Source organism: Protopterus annectens, chromosome 2.part1 (genome assembly GCF_019279795.1).
Source record: "Protopterus annectens isolate FY-2018-M chromosome 2.part1, PAN1.0, whole genome shotgun sequence".
Lineage (NCBI taxonomy): Eukaryota > Metazoa > Chordata > Ceratodontiformes > Protopteridae > Protopterus > Protopterus annectens.
In genome coordinates, this window is record NC_056729.1 from 1,691,598,658 (window position 1) to 1,691,624,434 (window position 25,777).

Below are 25,777 nucleotides of genomic sequence, written 5' to 3' on the forward strand. Positions count from 1 at the left end.
ATAGGTGGCAGTACACTAAATACCGAAAGTGTGATGAGAGACTTAGGGGCTGAGGTGGACAGTGGTCTCACCTTCGATAGCCACAGCAGTCAGGAATTCCTTCTATGTGGCACACCTCATCACCAAGGACTTTTCATCCAGAAAAAAGGAGGTTGCTGTCCCACTGTATTCATCCCTCATTAGACTTTATTACAATGCCCCATTTGGTTTATTATAGAGTACAATGCCCAGTTTGGTATGTACCTCAAGACATCTGCAACAGCTGGAAAGGTCACAGAAATACCTCACTAAAAGAATCACAGGCCTAAAGCAGATGCCCTATGCGGACAGTCTAAAAAAACTCCAGCTGTACTCTGTGACATATCGTCTACTAAGAGGCGATCTCTGCTCAACATAGAAGAACATGTCAAACCCTGAGCTTTTGGACATGCTCCACTTAAAGAAATCCCAATCCCTCACAGCCACACGCTCCAGGGATCTAAACCTTGGCATCACAATGAACAAAACGTGCTGGAGGGATAGGTTCCTGACCCAGAGACTCCCCATACTCTTTTTTTTTAGTAGCTATAACTTCAGCTAGAAGAGTTTCTAAGTTACAGGCCCTATCTTCCAAACACCCGCACACAATTTTCAGACTATTAATATAATAATAATAAATAATATAATTTAATATAATAATAATAATATAATAATAATAATTATTATTATTATAATATATAATTATAATAATATAACATAATATAATTTATTATATAAGTGTTGTCTGTCTTTACCAATAGTTGTCCTGGAAGAATAAGGCCTTTGAAGGCTGTCAGAGCATTCTGTACAGCTAACATTTCTTTTTTACTGATATGCAGGTGCATTTGCTTTGGGTTCCACTTGCCCTGAATGCAATGCCCTGCCATGTGAGCCCCCCATGCATAGTCTGATGCGTCTGTTGTTAGGGTTTGGGTGACAGGGGGTAGAGTGAAAGGGAGTCCCTTGTTGTGGTTGCAGGCCTCTGCCCAGCAAAGGAACTCTGTCCTTAAGCAAGGAATGAGAGGAATCATTGTTTCCAGGTCCTGAGAATGTTGACACGAAAGACTTTTTAAGTATCATTGAAGTTTACTCATATGCAGTCTTGCATATGGAATTAATAGAATACAAGGGGCCATGAACCCCAGGGCTTGCAGTATTTTTCTTGCAGATAGCTGGGTTTTGGTGGCCAGTAGATTGAAGTAGTTTGTCAAATAAATTTGTTTCTCTGGAGTGAGGAATCATCTGGGAAGTTGTGTTCAAGCTTGCTCCCAGGAATACAATCTGTTGGCTGGGTACTGGCTGTGATTTCTTTTCATTGATGGTGTACCCCAGTGAAGTTAGAAGTCTCTTTACAAATGCCAGGTGCTGTAGTAGCAAGTCCTGACTGTCTGCCTGAATCAGGCAATCATCCAAGGATGGGTAAATCTGAATGATTTTCTGCTAGCAATATAAAATGGCTGGAGCTAGGTACTTTGTGAATACCCTGGGCGCAGTAGATAAGCCAAAGGGAAGTGCAGAGAACTGATAGTGCATAGAGCCTGCACTGAAGCGTAGGTATTTCCTGCAAGATTCCCTTATGGGGATGTGCAGACAGGCTTCGTTTAAGTCTAGGGTTGCTAGCCAGGAGTCCTTGGCTAGCATAGGAAGCAGCTGTTGGAGGGTTGGCATTCTGAATTTTGGAACCACCATAAAGGTGTTGAGAATGGATAGATCCAGGATAGGACGCCAAAAGTTTTCTTTTCTGGGAACCAGAAACAGTCTGGAATAAAAACCTTGTCCCCTTTGTTCTGCTGGGACAGGCTGAATAGCCTTGATGCTGAAAAGAGAAAGTACTTGCTTTTGGGCCATTGCCCTCTGGTTTGGGGGGAGGTCTGGCCATCCACTTAGGGATGGGAGTGAGTGGAAGTGGAATCTGTATCCCTGGGAAACAATGTTTAAGATCCATCTGTCTTCGGTAATGTATTCCCAGTTTTTGGCATGCAGGGCAAGCTTCCCTCCTAAAGGTGCAAGTACTTGGGCAAGGCTTGGAAGAGGTAAGGATAAGTCATTGCGCCATTTTACCACAGGATGGTGGCTTACTACTCCCGGTTTTGGACGTGGGAGCACTCCATTGCTTAGATCTGTGCAAAACTTGAGAATGAAGTCTTGGTGGTCTGTTGCCCTGGGCTTGGACTGAGAAGGCCTGGAAGGGACTGGAAAAGACCAGTTTTTTGAAGGCCAATGCCTACTGAATGTAGGTGGCTGTACTTGTAAGAAATCTTTTAACAGTTTGCATAGATTTAGCTTTCTCCTCCATTCTTTTGAGGACGACTTCTGCTTTATAACCAAATAAAAATGCATGGTTTAATGGTGCATCCAGTAATTTTGCTTTGACATGATCTGGCAAGTTTTGTTCTAAGCCAAGCATGCCTTCTAAGAACAGACCCAGTGACAGCAGCCCTGCAAGATGCTTCTAAGGCATCAAAACAACATTGTAAAGTAGGTTTACCAACTTGGTTAGCAGAAGGCATTAACTTCTGTAAATCTTAGTGTTCTGCACAGTCAGGAATCAACATCATTTTCTGTTTAATTAGCTCCATAATATGCTGCTGATACTTTAACATATGAAACTGGCAATTTAAGACCCTAATGGCAACAGTAGCAGAGGTGTATACCTTCTTACTCCATCTATCTAAAGCCCTAGAATCCCTATCCGAAGGGGTAGGATTTTTGGCAGTTGTAGTCTTAATGCCTTTAGGTCCCTGGGAAATGGTCTCTGTATCCGCAGTAGGATTCTTAAAAAGAAATTTGTGAGAGTCAGGTACTCTATAGTACCTATCAGGTTTGCTGGGAGCTGGAGGCAAAGTATCAGGGGTAAGGATGGATTCCAAGAAGGCATCATCTACAATTTCCAGAACAGAAGGGATAGCTAGAGGCCTGTGCTGAGGCAAGTTTAAAAATTCCGAGTCTCTTTTTGAACTGAGAGTAGTCCTGGCTCTCCCAGCGGAAATTCTCTCTAAGGGTATGCAGGGTTTAACCAAAAGAAAAATCTTCTGGAGGGGAAGCAGAGGGAATGGAATCCTCTGCAACAGTAGCCTCATAGGTAGATAAGGGTATGTCCTGGTAGTCAGAAGGATCAGAGTTATCAGATTCCTGATCAGAAGAATGAGAAGGAAAATCAGTTCTTGGTCTCTTTGAGGGGGAAGGCTGACTTCCCCTAATTAAGGGAAGCATTTGTTTTTGTGGCATGTGGGACTGAGAATTCGCTTTGGTCATCCGTTTCCTAGGTGTAGTGCGAATTCTAGGCTTGAGAAATTCAGTATTTTTGGTTTGAAATGAAGTCGTCGGTTTAATATGTAAATGGGAAGGTCTGAATACACCCTCAGAAGCCGGTGCCTGCACAGCGGCTCCAGATCCATCCAAGGTAGAGACATCGGCAGGTTCCATAGTTGAAGTAGCATCTCGCGGCATACCAGACTCCGAATGGGTCTCAGTAGAGGCCTGTGAATCTGTAGAAGCAGGTATCAGGGGCTGTAAAAGCGCCTGAGTACCGGCGGACTAGCGACTAGCTTAACGGTAGCTTAGTCGGCAGTTTTTGACCTATGCAGTCTGTCTCTGACTTTATCCTTCTGTTTTTTCAGAAGATCGGTAGTCAGATGGCTTATCGAAGCCATTTCGGAGTACGGAGATCGAGAGTGAAAGAATTTAGCTACAAAAATTGCCCGACGACGAATAGTTTGGGCGTTGAACAAGGCACAAAACCGACAGTGAGGGACGTCGTGGTCTCGGCCTAAACCAGTGACGCAGTAAGAATGAAAATCTCTGAGAGATATTTGCTTTCCACAAGCAAGACAATTATTAATTTTTTCTGACATTGATTAGAGCAAGAAAAAATGATCCCAACGGGGTACTTATCTTTTAGAAGACTTCAGGTGTGAAACTTGAAAAACGAAAATTTCAAGAGGCGGCTGACCAGCACTTGCGAATTGCTTCTGCATCGGGCACCGCACGGCAAGAAAGACTAATTTAATGGCGTCAGCTGCATGTTTTATAGACCTGACGTCATGGAAGAAGCGACAGCATTTGACGCAGAAATCCAAGACTCTGGTATTCAGGCCAACTGAGGGCTACCTGCAGGCAGATAACCCAAATGTGACTACTGCAACAGTGAAACACGAAGAACATCCCAGGAATTTTGAGTTTTACTTGGCCAAGCTGGTAGAGAGAGGGATAGATGAAGAGAGAGAGTGTTAAAATTTAGAAATGGTTGGTAGTCACAGACTACCTGGCCTGGCTGGAAAGGGCTGCTGAGATGAGGGACTTGAAACAGTAGTCTTAGGCTGTGAAGGTCTTCTAGTTATCTTCTTAGATCTAGAAGCAGCAGCAGAAGACAGGAGACAGACATGTCCATCGTCAACAAAGGGGGTCTTAGAAGGAAAATGTCTTTGGAATTTTGGGACGGGGACACAAAAATCTGCTTTAAGTCTTGAAGTTCCTTTCCCTTTTCTTTTAAGGACTTAAATAAATCTGCAGCTGCAATACCAAACAGAGCAGTAATATCCAGAGGTGCATCCAGCAATTTTGCTTTGATGTCATCAGGCAAAGGATGAAGCCTCAACCAAGAGTACCTTCTAAGGAAAGAGCCTGAAGCAGTAAAGGATGCTTCAACTGCATCATAACTGCATTTAATGAAGTGCCTAGCCACTTGAGAAGAAGCTGCTAAAAGGGACATAAACTAAACTAGTTTTTTAGGTCAGAGTCTGGAAGCTGTGAAAGAGCTTGAGAGGCCTGTGAAAGAAGAGCCAAGGAACACCTTGACATGGGTTTGATAGTTTATAGCTCTGAAAGCCAAACTAGCAGAAGTATATACCTTCTTAGTCTTTCCATTATCTTACTCTCCTTATTGGAAGGAAGAAGGTTAGAAGATGGTAACCTAGAGGATTTGTCAGAAGCAATGGATACCACAGTTAGATCATCTGAATGACATTTATAAAGGAATCTGCAGTCATCAGGCACCTTGTAAACTTGTCAGGCCTTTTAGGTGCAAGGAGGCTCTGAATCTGGGCACTTAGAAGCACAGGAGAAAGCATCCAAAAATGCTGGCAAAACACGTGGCACGGCAGAAGGAGATTCCATTTGTAAAAGGTCATAACACCTTTTTTGCACCTTGGAGACCTGAGAGCAGTCTCATTTAAAAAATTCTCTCATCTTGTTAATGGTCTCCCCAAAAGAAACCTCTTCCACTGGAGAATCAGCCCCACTGGATTCCTCCTCTGAGGAAACCTATTCTAAAGGAGATGAAACTTGTGTAGACTCATCAGATGAAGAGTCATCAGAGAATAAAAAGTTATGTACCAACCATAACTTTCCATGTTAGTTGTCTTCATCTCGCCTTCTTTCTTGCTGTTTGGAGGATCGGAGCCGATCCTTGGCATGACTCGGCCATCTTCAATAGCTCAAGAGCTATTTACTGGCTCGAGGCTACCCCTTATCCCATGATGCCTAGCGACAGCTCCCCAGATCTCGTTTGAAATAGCTAATCCCAGACATAACATGAGAGAAACCAGTTAACAAAAAAATGGTTATTCCATACATCCTAAAAACTAGAATAGGTTAAGAAGACCTAGGCAGAAGAGTAAAAATAAAGAATACTCAGCCAGTGAAGAAGGACTCCTCTCGATCCACTAGGACGCGGGGATGGAGGGAGGGACGCAAGAAAGAAGTAGAGATGAAGACAACCAACATGGAACGTTATGGTAGGTACATAACTTCTTAATGTTAAGTTGTCTATATCGCCTTCATTCTTGCCGTTTGGGACAGCGTCCCTAGCACCTAACATCCTGTGTGGCTCAGTGGAACAGACTCTTCAGAACAGTGGAACCAAAGTCAGCTCTGCTCCGGGAGACCATATCCACCTTGTAATGAGAAATAAAGGTATGAGGATTTGCCCACTTGGCAGCTGCACAGATGGAACCCATGGGCAACCTAGACTGAAAAATGACTCTTCGGTTTAGTTGGTAACTTCGTTCCTTAACTGGTAAATAAAAGTAATAGTGTGGGACAACCATCTGGATAAGGTCACCTTGGAAACTGGGAGACCTTGTTTGTTTAAGACATAAGAAAGGAATAATTGGTCTGACTTGGTCTGACTATTTCTTTAGTTCAATGTAGGTAAAAACGCAACTGTCTATGAACGTCCAATTGGTGAAGTTTGTACTCTGCCTTGTTGCTATGATTTGGGAAGAACACAGGGAGATCTATAGATTGATTTAAATTATTTTCTGAGCAGACTTTAGGAAGAAACGAAGGATTAGTTCTCAGTGCAACTCTGTCCTTGTGAAACACCAGGTAGGTAAGACGAACACATAGTGCTTGAAGTTCTGATACACGCCTAGCTGAAGTGATAGCTACCAGAAAGAGTGCCTTCCAAGATAGAAACTTGATGGAGCAGGATGCTGCTGGTTCAAAAGGAGGCAGAATTAAGGAAGTTAGGACTAAAATTAAGGTCCCAAGGAGGAGGGGTATCTCTCACTGGAGGTCTAAGCAGAGATATTCCTCTCAAAAAAGCTTTACAGAGCTTATGAGACATGATGTTAGAATTTGACAAACCGATATGAAAATTAGAAATGGCCGCTAATTGTATCCTAATCATAGTGGAAGGGGACCCGGAGTGAAACAGTTTCGCTAGGAAATCCAGAATTTCGTAGATTGGGGCTGAGAAGGGATCCACATTCCTAGACTCTGCCCAACAAGAAAAATGTTTCTAATAGCTAGCATAAGTTTTTCTCGTTGTAGACTTATGAGAGGAAACAATCTCACAGACTGCTGGGGAAATGCTGGGAAGCCTGGCTAAGGTTAGAAATGGCGCAACCAAGCTGTGAGCTGGAGAATTTGGAGGGATTGATGCAACCCACCTGATTGATGAATCAGATCATCTGGAATCGGGTCCAGAGTCCAGGGCTGATCGAGAAGGTAATGGTGCAGGAACGGGAACCATATCTGTAGAGGCCAGTAGGGGGCAATGGGGATAATTTTGCAACCCAATAATTTTGCTTTCTGTACAAGTTTTGGTATCAGGAGAAATGGAGGAAAGGCATGAAGTCCCTGAGGCCAATCGTGGACTAGAGCATCTCTGGATATGTGACCAGGAAGCGGAAGAAGGGAGACGTAGTTGCTGCATTTGCTGCTGAAGGGGGTGACAAAAAGATCGCAGCAAGGCTGTCCCCATTTGCGGAAGATAAGCTCCGCAACTTCCTGATTCAGAGACCACTCATGAGGCATGAGGATAGCTCTGCTGAGCCTGTCCGCTATGACGTTGGATCTCCCAGGGATGTGCATCGCAATCAGAAAACGTTGGGAGGAAATCACCCACTGCCAAAGTCTGAGTGCTTCTCGACACAGTAGATAGGATCTGGTTCCGCCCTGCTTGTTGATGTATCACACCACTGATATGTTGTCTGTTTGAATTGCAATGTTCCCGGAAGGAAGAGAGTCGAAGAGCTTGCAACGCTAGGAGCATGGCTCTCATTCCTAGGACATTTATGTGCAGATGGTACTCGTGAGGTTGCCAAGTGCCTTGGACTGTCCTGCCCAGATAATGCTCCCCCGCCCCCCCTATCAGGGAGGCATCTGTAGTCATTGTGGCTACCGGAGGGGGTTGTATGAAAGGTCTGCCCTGAGTAACTAATGGGGAGACCATCCACCAAGAATGGTGCCTTTTGCATGCCTCCTTGATCAGGCTCATGTGAGACATGGGTAGCTCTTGGAAAGACCACTGCGTGAAAAGAAGCCACTGAAGAATTCTCATGTGGAAACGCGCTAATGGATGTACAAGAATGGCAGCTGCCATGGAGCCCAGAGTTTGAAGGACATACCTGACTTGGATCCTTTTGCTCTGCATTAGGACTTGCACTTGCTGACGAACTGTGGACACTCTTTCCAGTGGCAACCTTGTGAACATTTCCCTTGTGTTTAAGTCTGCTCCTATGTAAGTGATAGATTGACAGGGCAACAAGGCAGATTTTTCGAAATTTATTGTAATACCTAGCTGGGTGCAAGATGTGATTGTATAATCCCGCGCTTATAAAAGTTGATGCCTGGTGGTAGCAGTGAGGAGCCAGTCGTCTCGATATGGAAACACCTAGAATCCTTGATGTCTCAGGTGAGCCATGACCACTGCCATACATTTGGTGAACACCCTGGGGGCTGTGGTGAGACCAAAGGGCAGAGCTCTGAACTGGTAATGACTGGCCCCCACCCGAAAGCGAAGAAATCTCCTGGAGCGTCTGTCCATCTTGATATGGTAGTACGCGTCCTGAAGATCTATTGAGCACATCCAACTGTCCTGACCCAGGAAGGGTAGAAAGGACTGTAGCATGACAATCCGAAACTTTGTTCTTTGTAGAGATTTGTTTAGTCTGCTGAGATCCAGAATCTGTCTCCAGTCCCTTGTGTTTTTTGGTACCAAAAAGAACCTTGAGTAAGTTCCGGATCCATGCTGGTCTGCGGGGACTTCCTGAATGGCTCTTTTTTCTAGCAGTTTTGAAACTTCTATTACTGCTTGCTCCTTCAGATTGGGTGGAACATCTAGAAGGGCCTTCTTTGACTGTAAGGGGGACTGATGGAAGGGAATTTTGTAACCTCCAGATATAATGGACCGTACCCATCTGTCGCTTGTTAAATTTTGCCAGGCTTTTGGGTACAGCGAAAGTCTTCCCCCGACTGCCTCCAGAGGTGAGTAGCAGGGCAACCCTTCAGGAATGCTGGAAGGGCTTGTCAGAGAAAGATTCTCTGTTGCCCTGGTTCTGCGGACCCCCTCTGCCACGAAGGCGATGTCTATTATTGTTGTTTCCCCCTCTGCCTCTGGAGGAAAAATCAGTGTGTGTGTCAGGCAAGGCTCCCTGAGATTTACAGAACCACATCTTCCCACTCTTCTGACCCTTGGGGTAAGGTCTAGAGGGAGTGGAAAAACGGACTCCCAAGGCAGAGAGTCTTGCCTTCTTGCTCACACCTAGTCAACGTGTCTTTCATCTGTGGCCCAAAGAAAAAGAGCCATCAAAGAGGGTATTGGTGAAGGACGCTCGAAAGGGTTCCGCAAAGTGATACAGCCGCATCCACGCATGCCTCCTGAGGGCCACACCCGTGCCTGAGGCTCTACTTGCTCCATCAGCTGCATTGGAAATTAGCCTCATGGAGGAGTAAACTACAGAATTAAGCGGCGCTAGCTGGGAAGCTACTTTGGCTTGTACTCCCACAGCTGTAGGATCTTGAAGGGTATCTCCAATCTCTTTAAGGAGATCCCTTTGAAGGCGAGTAAAATGACAGACAGTTCAGGGACTTCATGGAGAAGGTCACTGAAGGAAACATTTGCTTTCCATACCTGTCCATCGTCCTAGACTCCTTGTTAGGGGGATGAAAAGATGAGGAGGTCTCTGCTAACTCTTTTTTGGTGAGTGCTGCTACCACCATGGCATCAACGGGCACACCTTTAGAAAGGAATTGCTTATCCTGGGGAGCTGTAATAAATTTACCAGGTCTCCTCAGAGTCGGTTCCACTGTGTCCAGAGCTGACCAAGCCTTTCAAGCCACTACAGATATAAGTGGGTCGAAAGGAGGAGAAACCCAGGAGGTGGAAGGTCGGGAACTGAAATCATCCAGGAATACAGACTCATCCTCGGTAGGTGCTAGGAGATTCCAGTTCCCCCCTCTGCCTAAGCATTTCCAGGATGTCCGAGAAGTAAACACCTTCAGAGGGGGATCTCGGGGACCCTTCCGATTCATCTAAGTCTGTATCAGAAGTGACAGACTCAGGGGAGTCAATGTGCTTCCTCTTGCACTTCTTCCAAGGGGGCTCCTCTGAGTGATCAGGGGATGCCTCGGAAGAAGAGGAAACACCCAATGGGGTGTCCTGGAGCATTGGCTCCCTATGCTTGGGGTCTGAAGGAGGAGGAGCAGAGGTTGGCACAGACACTCCACATGACCTCAAAGGCGTCCCTGCCTCGAGGCAGAGAAAGCTCCAGTTCTGAAGAAATAGGAATCTTTCTCCGCACTGAGGGGGACGGCTCCGAGGCCGATGTTGGAGCCGAGCTCACCTGCGTCGATGATCGGAGAGGGTGAACGGGGTCGGACAAGGGTCCAATCCCACTCACCCCCTCGGAGCCAAAGAGCGAGCCCTGGCATCCAGATTCCTCGATCGAAGGTACTATTGAAGGAATTGGAGCCAATGTCGGAACCGAAGGAGATATGGTTATCGGAGCCGATGGTTCCACTACTCGAACCCCAACGAAATCCGGCTCTGAACTCAATGGAGTCGGAGGAGGAACAGAAAAGGACGTGGATGGAGCCGATACCTGTTGAGGAGGGCTAGACAATAGTTTAGCTAGTGCCTGTGATTTTAGCAACCTACTTACTACTCTCTCCACATCATGATCCGACAGCCTAGAGGATCGAGAGGAGTGTGAAGAACGGTGGCTATGTTCACTTTGCAATAATGGAGACCAAGGATATAACGAAGGGGACCTCAGCCTTTTATAGCTCCGAAACATCCAATGGAACCGATGGAGGGGTTTGTCTTGTTGGTGCCAGCCGGAACCGACATACTCGGTAAATCCTGTACCGGAGTCAGCTCCAAAGGTGGAGCCGACGGTTTAGAGGATTTTGGGGATTTCACTGGCTGGGAACTCTTTGCCCATGAATCCTGAAGTTTTAACAGACCCCTAAGGATCAATTTGTTCTTTCGCTCCTGCAGGACTCTTGGACTAAAGGCATGGCAGATAGAACAAGAGTCCTGCAGGTGAACAGCGCCCAAACAATAAACGCAACTAGTGTGCCCGTCTGTCAGAGACATTTTCTGACAGCACGAGTCACACTTTTTAAAGCCAGATACTTTAGCTTCCTTGGACATAACTCAACCACAAAAAAACAAGTACCAGAAGAGAAACACAGATAGAAAAAATTCTACTCTAGTCAAAGTACACCAGACTATATATACATATACATATATATATATATATATATATATATATATGAAAACTATTTTTTTAAAAACTATAACAAAAGAGAAGGTAAGGAGAGCCTCTAAGTTAAATGGCTGTCCTTGGGAAGGGAGTGGGGGAGGGGAAAATTCCCTAACTTAAACGAGTTCTAATTAAAAGGGGACTATGAAAGAACAAAGTACTCAACAACACACACAGTGAATAAAACTAAGAAAGGTAAATTATCTAATAGTTTTATGGAGTATAAGAATATATTTCTACACAAACAATTTGAAAATACAAGTCTGAGCCAGAAAACGACACCTCGCAGCTGAGGCGGCAAACGGGATCTGGGTAGCTGTCGCTAGGCATCATGGGATAAGGGGTAGCCTCAAGCCAGTAAACAGCTCTCGAGCTATTGAAGATGGCCGAGTCGGAGCCGAGGATCGGCTCCGATCCACCAAACAGCAAGAATGAAGGCGAGATAGACAACTTAACATCTCCTGTTTCCCAACCCTCCTAATAATGAGACTTCCTATTATGTAATCTAATATCCAGAAGGTCGAACACCAGAAGTTCAAACTTGGAAGTTCGAAAGCTGAAAATGTCGAAGCCGCGGAAGTCTGAATTCTTTCCAGGGAAAGAATTTGGTTATACGTTTCTGTGGCTTCGACATTTTCTCCACTGTGGTTTGAACGTTACATAACGGGTTAAGGTAAGTGTGCGATTGTGACGGACGTTGGGGTTAGGCTGCGGGTAAGGTAAGTGTGCGATAGTGACGGACCTTAGGGTTAGGGTGCGGGTAAGGTAAATGTGCAGTAGTGACGGACCTTAGGGTTAGGGTTTGGGTTAAGGTTAGTGCATAGATAATTGTATGTAAGGTTTAGTGTAGGTTTATAAGGTTTTTTGTGTGCTTGTGTTGTGCGTGTGTTTTTCGGAACAGCAAATTTTTTCCCTGGGAAAAAAATTGCTGTTCTGAGGTTTCAATGTTTTCACATTTCGATCTTCCAAGTTCGAACATCTGGTGTTAGACCTTATGGAAGTTTGATTATGTAATAGGAACCCAATAATGAGACCTAGTAAAAGAGGGAACAGAAACAGCAGTGGAAGGCTTTTAAGCCATCAAAGCCTTAATCAACCCCTGAGAGACTGTATCCCAGGAACTGTGGAGAAGTAGGGGCCCGAGAATGCTCGTTTTTTTTCGCTTTTTCTTAATGTGCACTTCTGCATGATGACCAGTAGAAGAACCCGACTTAGGCCTGGCTTCAGCAGCCAACACCGGGATCTGTTCCCTAGCTGGAGTAAGAGGCATGTTCTTGGGGGTCTATATTAGTTTGCCGAAGTTATTTTCAGTGAACACCTCTTTGTCGACACATATTTAGCAAAAATCACTTCTGCAATTCGGTGAATTTTCCAAGGGCAATGAAGTAGTTGGCCAACTACACAACTTTGCCAATTTCCCCACTATAGTGGGGAGATGAGTTGCAATCTCAATGTTGGCATATATAATTAGGAAGAGTGTGGTAGGCACAGCCTCCCACATCGGGTGGGTTCGATTTAGTTAGTTGTGGGTTCTATTGTGCTGTGGGGCAATTGTTTCATTGCCCTTGGAAAATTCAGCAAAATAAATCCCCAATGGGGCACTTATCTGAAAACTGGCAGCAACTAACAGAATCAGGCAGCAGTCCGGCATACGTGTCAAGCGTTCCAAATGGTGACAGAAAAGTTCTGAGGATTGTATGTGCAGACGTCCTTTTACGGCGGATGTTGCCAGCACATATGTACGACGTCCCACTTAGCTGCAGTAGCTAAAAGCTGTTGTATGCTGGCCAGATGTTGGCTTGCTTGGGCGGAGGATCTCCCATATGTAAAGAATACTGCACACTGAATAGAACATCTTGCTGTTAATAGTACACATTCTTATCCACAACTGTACCATAATGTCAAGGGTGTGATCAATGGAACACTCAACATTAACATTTGGCCCACATTCCAAGAAGCACCACCATAATTCTTTAGGAGGAAGAAATATGAAAATCCCACAGAACCTGAAAGCAACCTTATTACCTAACATAGGGTAGGGATACTGTGTTGTAACTTATTATCTTTATGCAACAGAGAATGGCCTTGTATGGACTGGAGCACAAACAGTAAGGTGTCCTGTAAGACCAACACAGGCATCTTCATAGGAAAATGAAGAATGTATATAAATGCTGCTTAAGAACTGCATGATACTACTGCAGTTCTAGGAAAATAAGGAATGTATTCTTCAAAACTGCATGATACTATTGTAATTATTTTAATTTTCTCTTTTAATGACAATGTTCACTTTAGATGGACACAGTTAACTATTCTCAAACTCCGTAGCTTGTACAATAAACGTTTTAGCAAAAAAAAAAAAAAAAATCATACAACCACTAGTTCATCCAGTATATTACAAATGCAGCTGATATAAAACTCATTACAAGAAACGGAACCTATCCCTACCCTCTATGTAATGCCAGTTAAGGTGTCGCCCAGTTCTAAGGTAAAGGATGGCAGCAAGAACCAGTTTTGATAGCTGCTCTGAAATCTGCATTTCTCTTTGAACCGTCAGAAGTACCTTGTAAATCAGAGGAAAGTGTGGTCCCAGGGAAGAAGAATGCATCTATCCTCCAAGCATTGCTGCAAGGATGTCTGGAACAGAATTTCTCAAGCTGGTTTGAAAGGAGGCAAAAAGATCTATTAGAGGAGTTCCCCACATCTGGACTCGATCCTGTAACACCACTGCCTGGAGCTTCCACTTATACGTGTCTTCTCAGTCTGCCACAATGTTCTGCTCTGACGGGATGTATGATGCCTGAAGAAACATAGAATACTGAGAAGTCTGCTGCCAGGCTATCATTGCCAATTGGCACACAGGGTAAGACCTCATACCCCTTTGTCTGCTGAGGTACCAAATTATTGTGGTTATGGACATAACCACCAGAAAAGGACCCAGAGTCCAAAGGTGGTGAGGGACGTCTAATGCATGAAATACTGCTAACATCTCCTAGATATTGATGAGCTTCCATGCGTCCTTGGTGCCCCAAGTAGCTAACACTTGCATCTCCTCTGATATAGTTCCCAAGGAAAAGTCGTGTGAATCTGTCTAGAGAGATTGTACTGGCAGCGGAGAGAAAAAGGAAGCCCTGGACTGATACTCACCTGATTTCTACACCATGGTAATTCTGGTCTGATGAAGGGCAGCACCAGCAACTGGGATGCCAGGGAATGAAGGTGCTGCATCCAACATTTTTGGAAATAAAATTCAAATTTTTCTCATATGAAGATGGGCCTGTGGTAAAATAAGAATAATGGATACCACCACTCCAAACATTTCTACTAACTTTCTAGCTGAGGCAACATTCCTCCAACAGAATAGCAGAAACATGGCTCTTGTTAAAGACAATTAAGCACCCCAGAAAGAAGAGTCTTTGCGAAGCTGTCAAACATGACTTTAGAGTTCAGAATGCATAAACAAAAACACAGTCTGAAAGATACCTTCTCCAAACACTTGGATTAAAATTCTGTACAGATCAATAAGTCATCCAAGTAAGAAAAAAAAGGGTTCTCACATATCTGAAACGTTCAGTGGTACAGCCCTGGAAATCTGTCTGACCCTCGTGTCATACACAGTCTTGATACTACCACTCCAGGGGAATTGAGGGTAATAGAAGACGAGTGATCTGATAACCTGACCGAAGCTAAGGCTACTGTAGTCTCAAAAGCCGCAGGTTGAGGAATATTTTTTGATTTATTCTTAGTCGCAAATGGGGTAGATGGGGGGGGGGGGCTGAGTCCATCAAATCAGGGGGCAAGAAACTAGCTAGCTCAATACCAAATACTGGCTGCAGTCAGCCCAGTAAGAAGATTGACAAATCACACTATTCTCCCTCTAAACAGCAATCTAAAGACTCTGACAACTGCACTGAGAAAATTAAACTATTTTCATTAACATAGTTCAAAGCACAAAACACATCCACAAAAGTCCCCCAATTTTGTTAAAATAAATAAAGGCTAGTCTCGATCTTAATGAAAGGATACAGCCTAAAGCAGTACTAGAGAAGAAATAAGTCATAAAATGACGACATATTCTTATAAAAATTTTGTAACATACAAAATGCTGCCAAAAGTAACTCCATTTCTTCAAGTATCACTTTTCTAAAGAATGCAATGAACAAAATGACAGTTTCAATAATACAGATCCACGTCCAAAACGCATGCAAAAAAGTTCTCTTATTTTATTAAAAAAGGTGGGGGGGGGGGCTAGTTTCAGTCTAAATGAATGGATACAGCCTAAAACAGTATTAGACAAGAAATAAATCATAAATTGATGACATATTCCAATGAGAAATGTTTAACATACAAAATGGAGCCAAAATTGCAATTCAAACTAAAAAATAGTTTAAAATACTCTAATCCTACTCATCATAAACCCAAAGAAAAAATGCAATACCAGCAAGTTTTCCTGTCAAAACTTCAAAATGAAGCTTTTAATCAACAGGCTAGTAAAAGTAAAAACAGAAGCATATACAAACTTTGCAAATCGAAAAAAAAAACATAGTCAAAGCAGCAGAAAGCACTACTCAAGCAATGACTGAAAAGGAGTTTCTTATCTGAGCTCTGCAGCTGATAAAAGTAATACCCTAAGAGATCTTTCTCTGACTGTGGGATAAGAAAACTGAAAGCTTTCTCTCTGTGAATGTGAAGGCCTGTACTAATTCTGCCCGATGATTGGTCCTTCTGACACACAGACCGGCAGTGGGAGGAGTTCTGAGCTTTGACAGACTACCAGAGGGAGGGTTAGCAGGGCACTACCACCACTATGCCAGTAAGGCAGAGCATTTAACATAATTATTTTCCCAGTATTCATACGGCTTAATTCCATCCAAAACCAGCAGTATCTATAGATGGAAACCATCCTCTGTTCCCTGTGATAAGGCTGGGTAAAGTATCTGAGTTTAAGACATGTTTCATTTATTCTTTCCAATATCCAAGTTGTGCAGGGAATTCTATAAATGTGTGTGTGCGTGTGTGTGTGTGTGTTGCATATTATGTACTATGTGCTGCAAAACAGGTGTAATGGTTTGCTTAAGACAGTACAATTCCCACAAATAAGCCACACATGGAATGATGCTGGTATCTGTCCCTTCCTCTCCCATACACATGTGCATACATCTCTAACTTGGTCCCAAATGTTATTTTTAAATGTAAAGAACTCCTGTAACTGTTATTCAATGCGTGATTGTTTTCCCTCTTGCAGAAGTAAAGGTTCTGTTGAAGGAAAGCGCTGGAACCAACAAAGTGGGAAGACAGAAAAAGTTTTCCTAGATAATACTTTCAGTATGGATAACTTTTCAGTATCTGCAATCTTGTTGTTTACAAAAGTGTTTTACACTGTATATTTTTCTGCTGTGTTCTGATTAACAATAAAGCATGTACATGACTAAGTGACTTTCTAAGAAGCCATCTGCAAGTAAGTGAAGATTTGGGGAATGATATAGGTTCATAGATTAGTACAAAGCTAACTGCCCTTTTGAGCCATTTAAAGCCTAGCCAATAATCCCTTGTGAGACTCAAACCCTACACCTTGTGTTTGCAAGGCAAACACCTTAACCATTAGGCCACCCTCCCAATCCTGGCATATAGGAGGAAGGTCTATTTCAGGACATAAATACACTGCCTCATTTAGCACAACATCCTTATCCTGTGAGGCCAAGGTGAGTAAAGAATGGATTCATTTATTTTAACCATGTGTTTGAGGTGAGGCACCATGCCAACCTTGTGTGTACACATTCCAAACTAAAGATTCCTACAATCATCACACACACACAAACCTATTTACCTTCATGTCTTAGGATGGTCTTGCTGCAGTAACCAGCCACTATCTATGGGACCAATAGTTCTGACCTCCCCCATGACCTTTGCAGATGAGTCACATGCCCTTGCTATTCTTTCTGTGAAGCTGCTTGAGCATCCCGTGGCTCAAAACCACCCCAGCAACAAACTATGTTTGCAACCACCTTCACAGAAGAAACATCTCGCAGACAATTAGTTCTTATTACATTACACTTTGTAGAGTTCAAAATGAACAAGGTTTAAACTCAAGTTCACCTCTCAAATGATGAACTCTCCATTTGCACTTCCCTATATGAAATTACTGCTGGCGCACAGGGGTTCCATTTTTGTGAGCTCTTCTCTTTTCTCTATGACTGTATGACCAGGGCATTGCAATATACAAGAAAAGTGGGGTATGATGCTTTTGTGGGTTTGCTGAGCTCTTAAGCTCAGACCAGTGTGTTTTATCAAAACTTTGGGGAAACTGAATACAATGAAATGTAGAGGAAACCATTGTACTGTAATTTCTACAACTTGGTTATTAGCGCTACTCACTCACACGACAAACCACAGTATTGCCTGACCACTGCATATGCTCTTATATGGGAGTTACCACGTATGCACATTTAAAGGGCAATTGCACTCAAACATAACTTCTTATTTGAATATACTTCTGAATCTCTTCTTACACTTCCACACAAAAAACATGACTCAGCTTGTTTAACCTCCTATGTGACACTTGTGTTATCCACTTTCTTAATGCACATCATGTTGAACTTGTATGAAAATTCTAATGAAAATGTTTCTAGATTTATCTGCCTAACTCTTACATGCCACTGCCTTCCATGCTTATGGTTTTACACCAAAGGGAAAACCAACTAAACAGGATGTTTGCAGCCGTTCCTTCTCCCCTTCTCACTGAAACCATAAACCTATTCAATCTCTGCAGTTTCAAACTTACGAATAAAACTTTCCTATGACAAAGCAGTATGGAAATTACTGTTCTGTTGTCACAGCTGAATTAGCAGCTCAGGAAATCTGATACCTTTTGCTGACAACTGAGTGAGGGATAATGCTTTAAAAGCAACTCAATCACTCAACCTTTCAGCTCTGCTGAAAAGGGCCTATGCATTTTTTTTTCAGAAGATGACAAATACCATCTGATGATCACTAAATAAGCCTGTACAAATACGTTACCAAGAAATTCTCAAAGCAGTAGGTCAGAGTACTCCCATTCTTAATGAATAGCCAACAAAATAATACGAAATGAATGGCAAAACAATACCATACTATGGGAATAAACAGTGCACTGTGGAAGAAATATCCTTTAGCTGGACAACAAAAACATGTTGGTTAACAGTTTTCATAAGATCATTCTGGGAAAGAATAAACAAAATACTAGCTATATAAAGTGAAGTCCACTATGGATGCAAAAAATAATAAGATTCAGTAAAAAAAAGTTTACTTCAATTTTTGACCCCAGTTTTCTTTTTTTTAACATGTATGCTTGAATAATGCATGAAGTCTCTTCTCAAACCAAACTTCACTACTTCTGTGAATTGTGGCACATATAAAAAAGAAATGCAAATAAAAGTTACTGTTTACTACATAACAAATACGTTTTAGAATTTGAACTATTGTATGGTTTCAAACCATCTGCTTTTCCTACCTGTAGGATCATCTTCTCCCTCTCCTTCTGGCTCCACTTCACGGGTAATGGTGCTTACGATTCGGAGTTCGGGAAAAAGGGTAACACCCTCAGAGCTCTCAAACTCCGAGGCTGCACGTGCAAAATGGTCAATTCCACTAAGGCTGATCTTTGGTTCCTCTGGCTGTAAAACCATTATGTATCCATCAACATCAGGAATAGTGATGCAGGTTTCTTCATTGAAACATCTGAAATGTAACACATGTCAAATGTAAGACTTACAGTGCAAATATATACACTATGATGCAAAAAAGTGAAAAGCTGAAAAATGTTTCCCAAATGAACACCCCTACAATTCAACAGTTGTAGCAGCACTCAAGCCTACTCCCTTAAACAGTAACAGGTGTAATAAAACAGGACTTCTTTATTAATGTCTACAGTCAGTTTACACAACTCCAAAAATAATAAAACCCTCCCAATACCTCAAATCTGTTTAACAATATTTTTGAGGAGGGTAGTCCCTCTCGTTGACCACTGAACCATCCTCTTGGATGCCCAATGGATTAGTTTGCTTCTTGGTGGGAGACAGCCCTATGACCAAATTGTTCTTTGAGATGACAGTCAAGTGATGTGGGAGCAGGAGCCATCATCTGCACCACTGGGGGATCAGATTTTTTTTTGCAAGCACTGCGACCATGTGACTGATGGCAACTCCTTCTTGCGAGAAGTAATTATACATTTGTAGTTATTCCAAAGTCACACAGTCTCATGACCAGTCTTGCCTTGTCAAGACCCTCCCTCAGGCAGCACTCTCCTTTCTCCAGTAGGCCCATATCAGTCAATCCTGGAATAAATTTAGAGATTTATGCTTAAAGGAAGATGTACTGAGCTGAACTGCTTAACATGCAGGGGAAGTTTATTACAGAGGTTTGGGAAGTGCTATGTTATAAACCTATCCCCTCCATCGTGTTTTATTTATCTGTTGGTGAAGACTTAGGTCCCTGGTTCTAGTATTGTTGGAGATATTGGACTTGCAGACAAAGGAGGTTCAGGACAGCAAGTGCTCCAATTGCTTAGTAAGACAGACATGCTCCTCAAAAGTCTACAGAACAATGAATAAAAGGATAGAACTTCTAGCCTCTTATGGTACCCCAGGGACAAAAGGCTTGTGATCACTTTAGTTACGAACCTTTGGAATTTAATTATTTATGTTTAATGAGAGACATCCCAAAGGGGGCATTGTACTCTACAGCTGGCCTGATCAATGCTGAGTATACAGAAGTGATTACTCCTTTAAACCTTTTTGATATTCCTTTGGCAATTAGCAGGGCTAAATAAAAGGATTGACAAAGTACAGCTGTGTACACTTACCATAAATGTAGATGTTTGAGTATATTCACTGTTGCAGTCATCACACTTGGGGTTATCCTGCCAGGGGTAGCCCTCAGTTGGCCCGAATACCATAGGCTTAGTATTTCTGCGTCGGCTGCTGTCGCTTCAGGACTGACGTCAGGTCATCAGTGGTATAAAAACAGGCAGCCGATGCCATTACATTAGTTTTTCGTGCCCCAAACGTCAGGTGCCCCCAAATAGGGAGCTAAGTTATGGTGGAGTAACATCACCAGTGGAAAGTAAATACCACTAGTCCTGTAAGGGTGAGGAAGAGAGATAGAGAGAGACAAGGGGGTTGGAGGGTGGGAAACCAGGACTGCAACAGTGAATACACTTGAACATCTACATTTATGGTAAGTGTACACAACTGTACTATGTTCTTCGTGTTTCACTGTTGCAGTCATCACACTTTGGTTGATTCCCAAAGCTGAGGAAAGGGTGGAGGCAGTCAAGAAGAGTTGAGGCTGGCTATTATGCCCTGCAGGACTGCGGTTACAAAGCCTGCCCTGGATTTTGAAAAGATAGGCAGGTGGTAATGCTTGGTGAAGGTATGAACAGAACTCCATGTTGCATCTTCCAGGATGTCCCTGGTAGGGACCCGTCTGAGAAAGGCTGTAGAGGCTGAAGTTGCCCTAGTAGAATGTGTTCTGACACCCTGTGGGGGTGGTTTCCCCATTTTGTTTGTAACAGAAATGGATGCAGTGTGCTACCCATTTGGAGATGGGTTTGTTTTGATATGGCTTTGCCCTCTGCCCCTGGTGCAAAGCTGACTAGTAACTGGTCAGATTTCCTCAAGGGCTTAGTCCTATCCAGGTAGAATCTGAGCTATCTGTGCACATCTAAAGAGTGCAGGATCCTTTCCCCCTTATTTTGAGGTTTAGGGAAAAAGGTGGGCAAACGAATACATTGTTTGAGAGCCACACTGGGTAAGTCCTGAGGGAGACCCTGTCAGCATGAAAAAAGATGAAAGGTTCCACAGCCGTAAGTACTTGTAGCTCAGACACTCTTCTAGCTGAAGTGATGGCCAGAAGCAAGGCTGTTTTCCAAGAGAGGAATTTTAACTCTGCTGAAGCTGCAGGCTCAAAGGGGGGGGGGTGTAAGCTTTTCCAACACAAAGTTAAGGCCCCAAGCAGGGGTAAGGGCTCTTCTTGGTGGCCTTAAGTTGTTAGCCCCTCTCAGGAACTGTTTGAGAGGGTGTGAGAAGAGAGGTGGCTCAGTGCTGTAATGTGCAGACATGGCAGAGGCATGGATTTTAATGGAAGAGAAGGATAGGCACCTGTGGAGTAGTTCAGCTAGGTAAGCCAGGATGAGAGGCAAGGAGGGCTGTGCTGGGTCAGCTCTTTTAGTCTGGATCCAGGAACAATACCGTTTCCACTTGTCAGCATAGGATTTTCTAGTACTGGGTTGTCTGGCTTCAAGTATAACATGCAGGACCTGTCTGCTTATGCTGGCCACTGGAGAAGTCAAGGAATAAGCCAGGCTGCTAGGTTCAGGGTCTGCAACTGTGGATGCAAGAACTCTCCCTCCTGCTGAGTCAGGAGAGCTGGAATCTGAGGAAGGTGCCATGGAGGCAACGGGGACAGTCTGAGCAGTAGTGGGTACCAGTGTTGGTGTGGCCAGTCTGGGGCAACCAGGATTGTCCTTGATCTTTCCTCCCTTATTTTGAGTAATACTCTAAGAAGAGATAGAGGGGGAAATGCATAGATGGAGAGGTTTGCCCACTGGAAGGACAGGGCATCCACTTTCCAGGCCTTGCTGTGAGGTTTCCTGGTGCAGAATTTGCTGAGCTGGTGGTTGTAGGGGGGGGAGGCAAATAGGTCCACCTTCAGGGTACCCCATTTTTGGGTCTCAAGGCTGAAGGTGTTGTGGTTTAATTGCCACTCCTGTGGGCCTTTTTAGATTTCTGCTTATGTTGTCTGCCAGAGAGTTTTGGTTTCCTGGCAGGAATTGAGCTTGCAGGTGAATATGCAAGTCTGAGGCCGTGTTCCAAAGGGTCATGGCTAGCCTGCAGAGTGGGAAAGAGTGGGTTCCCCCCTACTTGTTGATGTACCACATAACTGTGTTGTCTGTTTTTATTAGCAGGGGTCCTGGTGAGAGTAGGGATCTGAAATCTGTCAGAGCATGCTGAACAACTAGCATCTCTTTTTGGTTGATGTGCAGATGAATTTGGTTTGGGCTCCAGTGGCCCTGAATGCACCTGCCGTCTACGTGAGCACCCCAGGCATAGTCTGATGCATCTGTGGTTAGGGTACGGGCAGCGTGGGATTGTGCAAAGGGAAGTCCCTTGTTGTGGTTGCATACTGCTGCCCACCAAAGAAAATCTTTCCTTAGACAAGATATCATAGATATAATAGTTTCCAGGTCCTAAGAATGTTGACACCAAAGGCTTTTTAAGTACCACTGAAGTTTCCTCATATGCAGTCTGGCAAATGGAATTAGTAGAATGCAGAAGGCCATGAACCCTACAGCTTGTAGGATTTTCCTTGCAGATAACTGGGTTCTGGTGGCCAGTTGGGAGAAGTAGCCTGTCAGATAGGCTTGTTTTTCTGAAGTTAGAAATGCCATCTGGGATGCTGTGCCCAGGCTTGCTCCCAAGAATGCAATTTTTTGACTGGGGACTAGTTTGGATTTCTTTTCGTTGATAATGTACTCCAGTGAGGTTAGTAGATCCTTTACAAATGTCAGGTACTGCAACAGCTTTTCCTGTCTGCCTGAATCACGCAGTCATCCAAGTAAGGGTAAATTTGAATATTTCTTTTGTCTGCAAAAAGCAATGGCTGGAGCCAGGCATTTTGTGAAAACTCTGGGAGCAGTGGATAAGCCAAAGGGAACTGCAGAGAACTGATATTGCATAGATCCTGCCCTGAAACATAGATATTTTTTACAAGAATCTCTGATTGGGATATGCAGATAGGCCTCTTTGAGGTATAGAGTGGCTAACCAGGCATCTTTGGACAGCATAGGGAGAAGCTACAGCACTGTGAGCATTTTGAATTTTGGTACCACCAGGAAGGTGTTTAGAATAGATCTAAGATTGGGAGCCAGGTGCTCTCTTTTCTGGGTACCAGAAAAAGTCTGAATAGAAACCTTGGCCTATCTGATCTGCAGGAACAGGCCGAACTGCCCTCATGGAGAGCAGGGAATGAACTTGGTTTGTGCCTCTGCCCACTGGTTTGGAGGAAGATCTGGGAATCCCTTTGGGGTTGGCAATGTGTGGAAATAAAATTTGTACCCCTGGGGTACTATGTTAAGGACCCATCAATCGTTGGTGATGGAGGCCCAGCTTTCTGCATGGGAGGCAAGTTTTCCTCATAGGGGCATGAGCAGATAGGCAGACGTGAGAGAAGGTGTTGAGATGTCATTGTGAATTCTTTCCATAAGGTGAGTGGCTTAGCACTCCCTGGTTTAGACATGGAGGTATTCCATTGCTTAGATCTCTGCATACCCTGAGACTGCTGTCTGGGGGTCTGTTTCCCCTAGGTCTAGTCTGAGGTAGCCTTGAGGGGGCTGGAAAGGACCAATGTTTTGAGGGGCAATGCTTACTGAATCTTGGAGGCTGAACTTGCAAAAAGTCTAACTGTCTGCATAGACTTAGCTTTTTCTTTCATCTTTTTTAAAACCTCTTCTGCTTTGGTGCCAGATTGTCTTTGTTCAGTGCTGCGTCCAATAATTTTTATTTGACATGATGTGGCAAGGTCTGTTTCTTAAGCCAAGCATGCCTTCTAAGTACAGAACCTGTGACTGCTGCCCTGCAGGATGCTTCTAAGACATCAAACACACATTGCAGGGTATTCTTACTGATTTGGCTTGCAGAATGCATACATTCCTGTAAACCTTTATTTTCTGCACAGTCAGGGAAGGTAGACACATTTTGTTTAATGAGTTTCATGATATGTTGCTGGTATTTCAGCATGTGGAACTGACAATTTAATGCTTTAATGGCAAGAGATGCAGAGGTATATACTTTTTTACCCCATCTGTCTAAGGCTCGAGAATCCCTGTCAGAGGGGGTGGGATTCTTAGCTGTGGTTGTTTTTATTCCTTTAGGCCTTTGGGAGATGACCTCTTGGTCAGCAGTAGGATTCTTGAAAAGAAATTTGTGTGAGTCAGGGATTTTAATACCTGTCAGGTTTTCTGGGTGCAGGAGGTAAAGTATCAGGAGTTAGACTGGATTCCATAAAGACATCATCCAAGGGCATGTCTTCATAATCAGAAACCTCAGAGTCGTCGGACTCTTTGTCAGATAAAGCTGCTGGGGACCAGTCTTTTTCTTTTAGCAGGGGAAAGCTGGCTTCCCCTAATCAGCATGATAAGGTCTTTCTCCATTTTAAGCATCTGTGACAATGGCAAGGAAGCAGGCGAGTGAGATTGGGTTGGTCTTTTAGGCGTAGCTCGTACTTTGGGCCTTAGAAACTCGGTAGTTTTAGAAAGAACTGAAGACGCAAAAGAAGTTGTTGGTTTGTGTCAAATACTGGTAGTGCAAAGAACTTCCTCAGAAGCCGGTGCCTGTACAGTGGCTCTGGACCCATCCAAGGTAAAGACATCCGCAGGTTCCGTAGTCAAAGAAGAGTCTTGCGGCATACCGGACTCCTAACGGGTCTCAGTAGTGGCTTGCAAATCCATCGATGCAGGCATCAGGGGCTGCGAAAGTGCCTCACTGAGTACTGGCGAACTGGCGACTAGCTTAATGGAAGTGTCGTCGGCAGTTTTGGATCTGTGCAGTCTGCCTCTATCTTTATCCTTACGTTTCTTCATAAGATCGGTAGTCGAATGGCTTACTGAAGCCATTTCGGAATATGGAGATCAAAAGCGAAAGTATTTAGCTACAATAAGGGCCCGACGATGAATAGTTCGGGCGTTGAACAAAGCACAAAGCCGGCAGCTAGGGACCTCGTGGTCTGGGCCTAAACAAGTGACACAGTAAGAATGGAAAACTCGGTGTGATATTTGGTTTCCACAGGCAAGACAATTGTTAACTTTTTCTGACATTGGTTACAGCAAGAAAAAAGGATCCCCAACGGAGTACTATGCTTTAGAAGACCAACTTCAATTTCGGAAATGAAAACTTAGGTAGCGGCCAACCGGCACTCGTGCAAACTGCTTCTGCTTTGGGCTCCTTGGCAAGAAAGACTGATGTAATGGTGTCAGTTGCCTGTTTTTATATCACCGATGACATGACATCAGTCCTGAAGCGACAGCTACCAATGTAGAAATACTAAGCCTCTGGTATTCAGGCCGACTGAGGGCTAACCCTGGCAGAATAACCCAAGTGTGATGACTGCAACAGTGAAACAAGAAGAACATCTACAGGCCTTTTCATAGGTACTTGCCTGTGGTGTGACATTGGGGTTGGGATGGGAGACTTGATTCCCAACAATGCAAAGTAAAACACCCTCTCGCCCAACCTGTCCAATGCTTCAGAATTCCTTAATAAGTAGTAAATCAGAAAGGCATAGCAGTTCTTAGATATGTGTTGGGACATCAGAAAGCATGCAGGAGTCATTTCTAAAAGGTGTAGAAAGGATGCATCACTCCACTCAGCTGTGTCTATACAGGGCACATACCCACTTGGGACAGCCCAATGCTCCTCCACCTCCTTTCCCAGACACATACTTAGACATTTCTTAGGAGGAAGGTGGTGGAAAAATGGTCACTGGTCAGTCCAAAGACGTTTTGTAGGATTCTTCCAAAGAAGGGTTCATCTAAGCTAAAAAGATGGAACAGTTACAAGAAGGAGGGGTCTTGGTCTTCTTTATGTCTGTAACTTGAATATGAGCTCCAACAAGCAGCTGGTGAGGGAGTGGAAGGAAGTGGGAACGTAGATCGGGCAGGGGAGCTTTAGGGTTAGGGAGCAAGAGGGAAGTTTTATGGTTAGAGAGTCTTGGGTTTAGGGAACAGGAAGGGTTCA

General features: G+C 43.9%; 1 protein-coding gene across 1 annotated transcript in view; it reads right to left on the reverse strand.

The window, feature by feature from the left end:
• CLSTN1 (calsyntenin 1) overlaps nucleotides 1-25,777 on the reverse strand; it is a gene marked incomplete in the record, with an annotated part of 1,072,885 nt that overhangs the window by 351,400 nt on the left and 695,708 nt on the right. Inside the window, 1 exon segment of the mRNA XM_044063129.1 lies at nucleotides 18,499-18,725. Coding sequence (XP_043919064.1) covers nucleotides 18,499-18,725 — 227 coding nt within the window.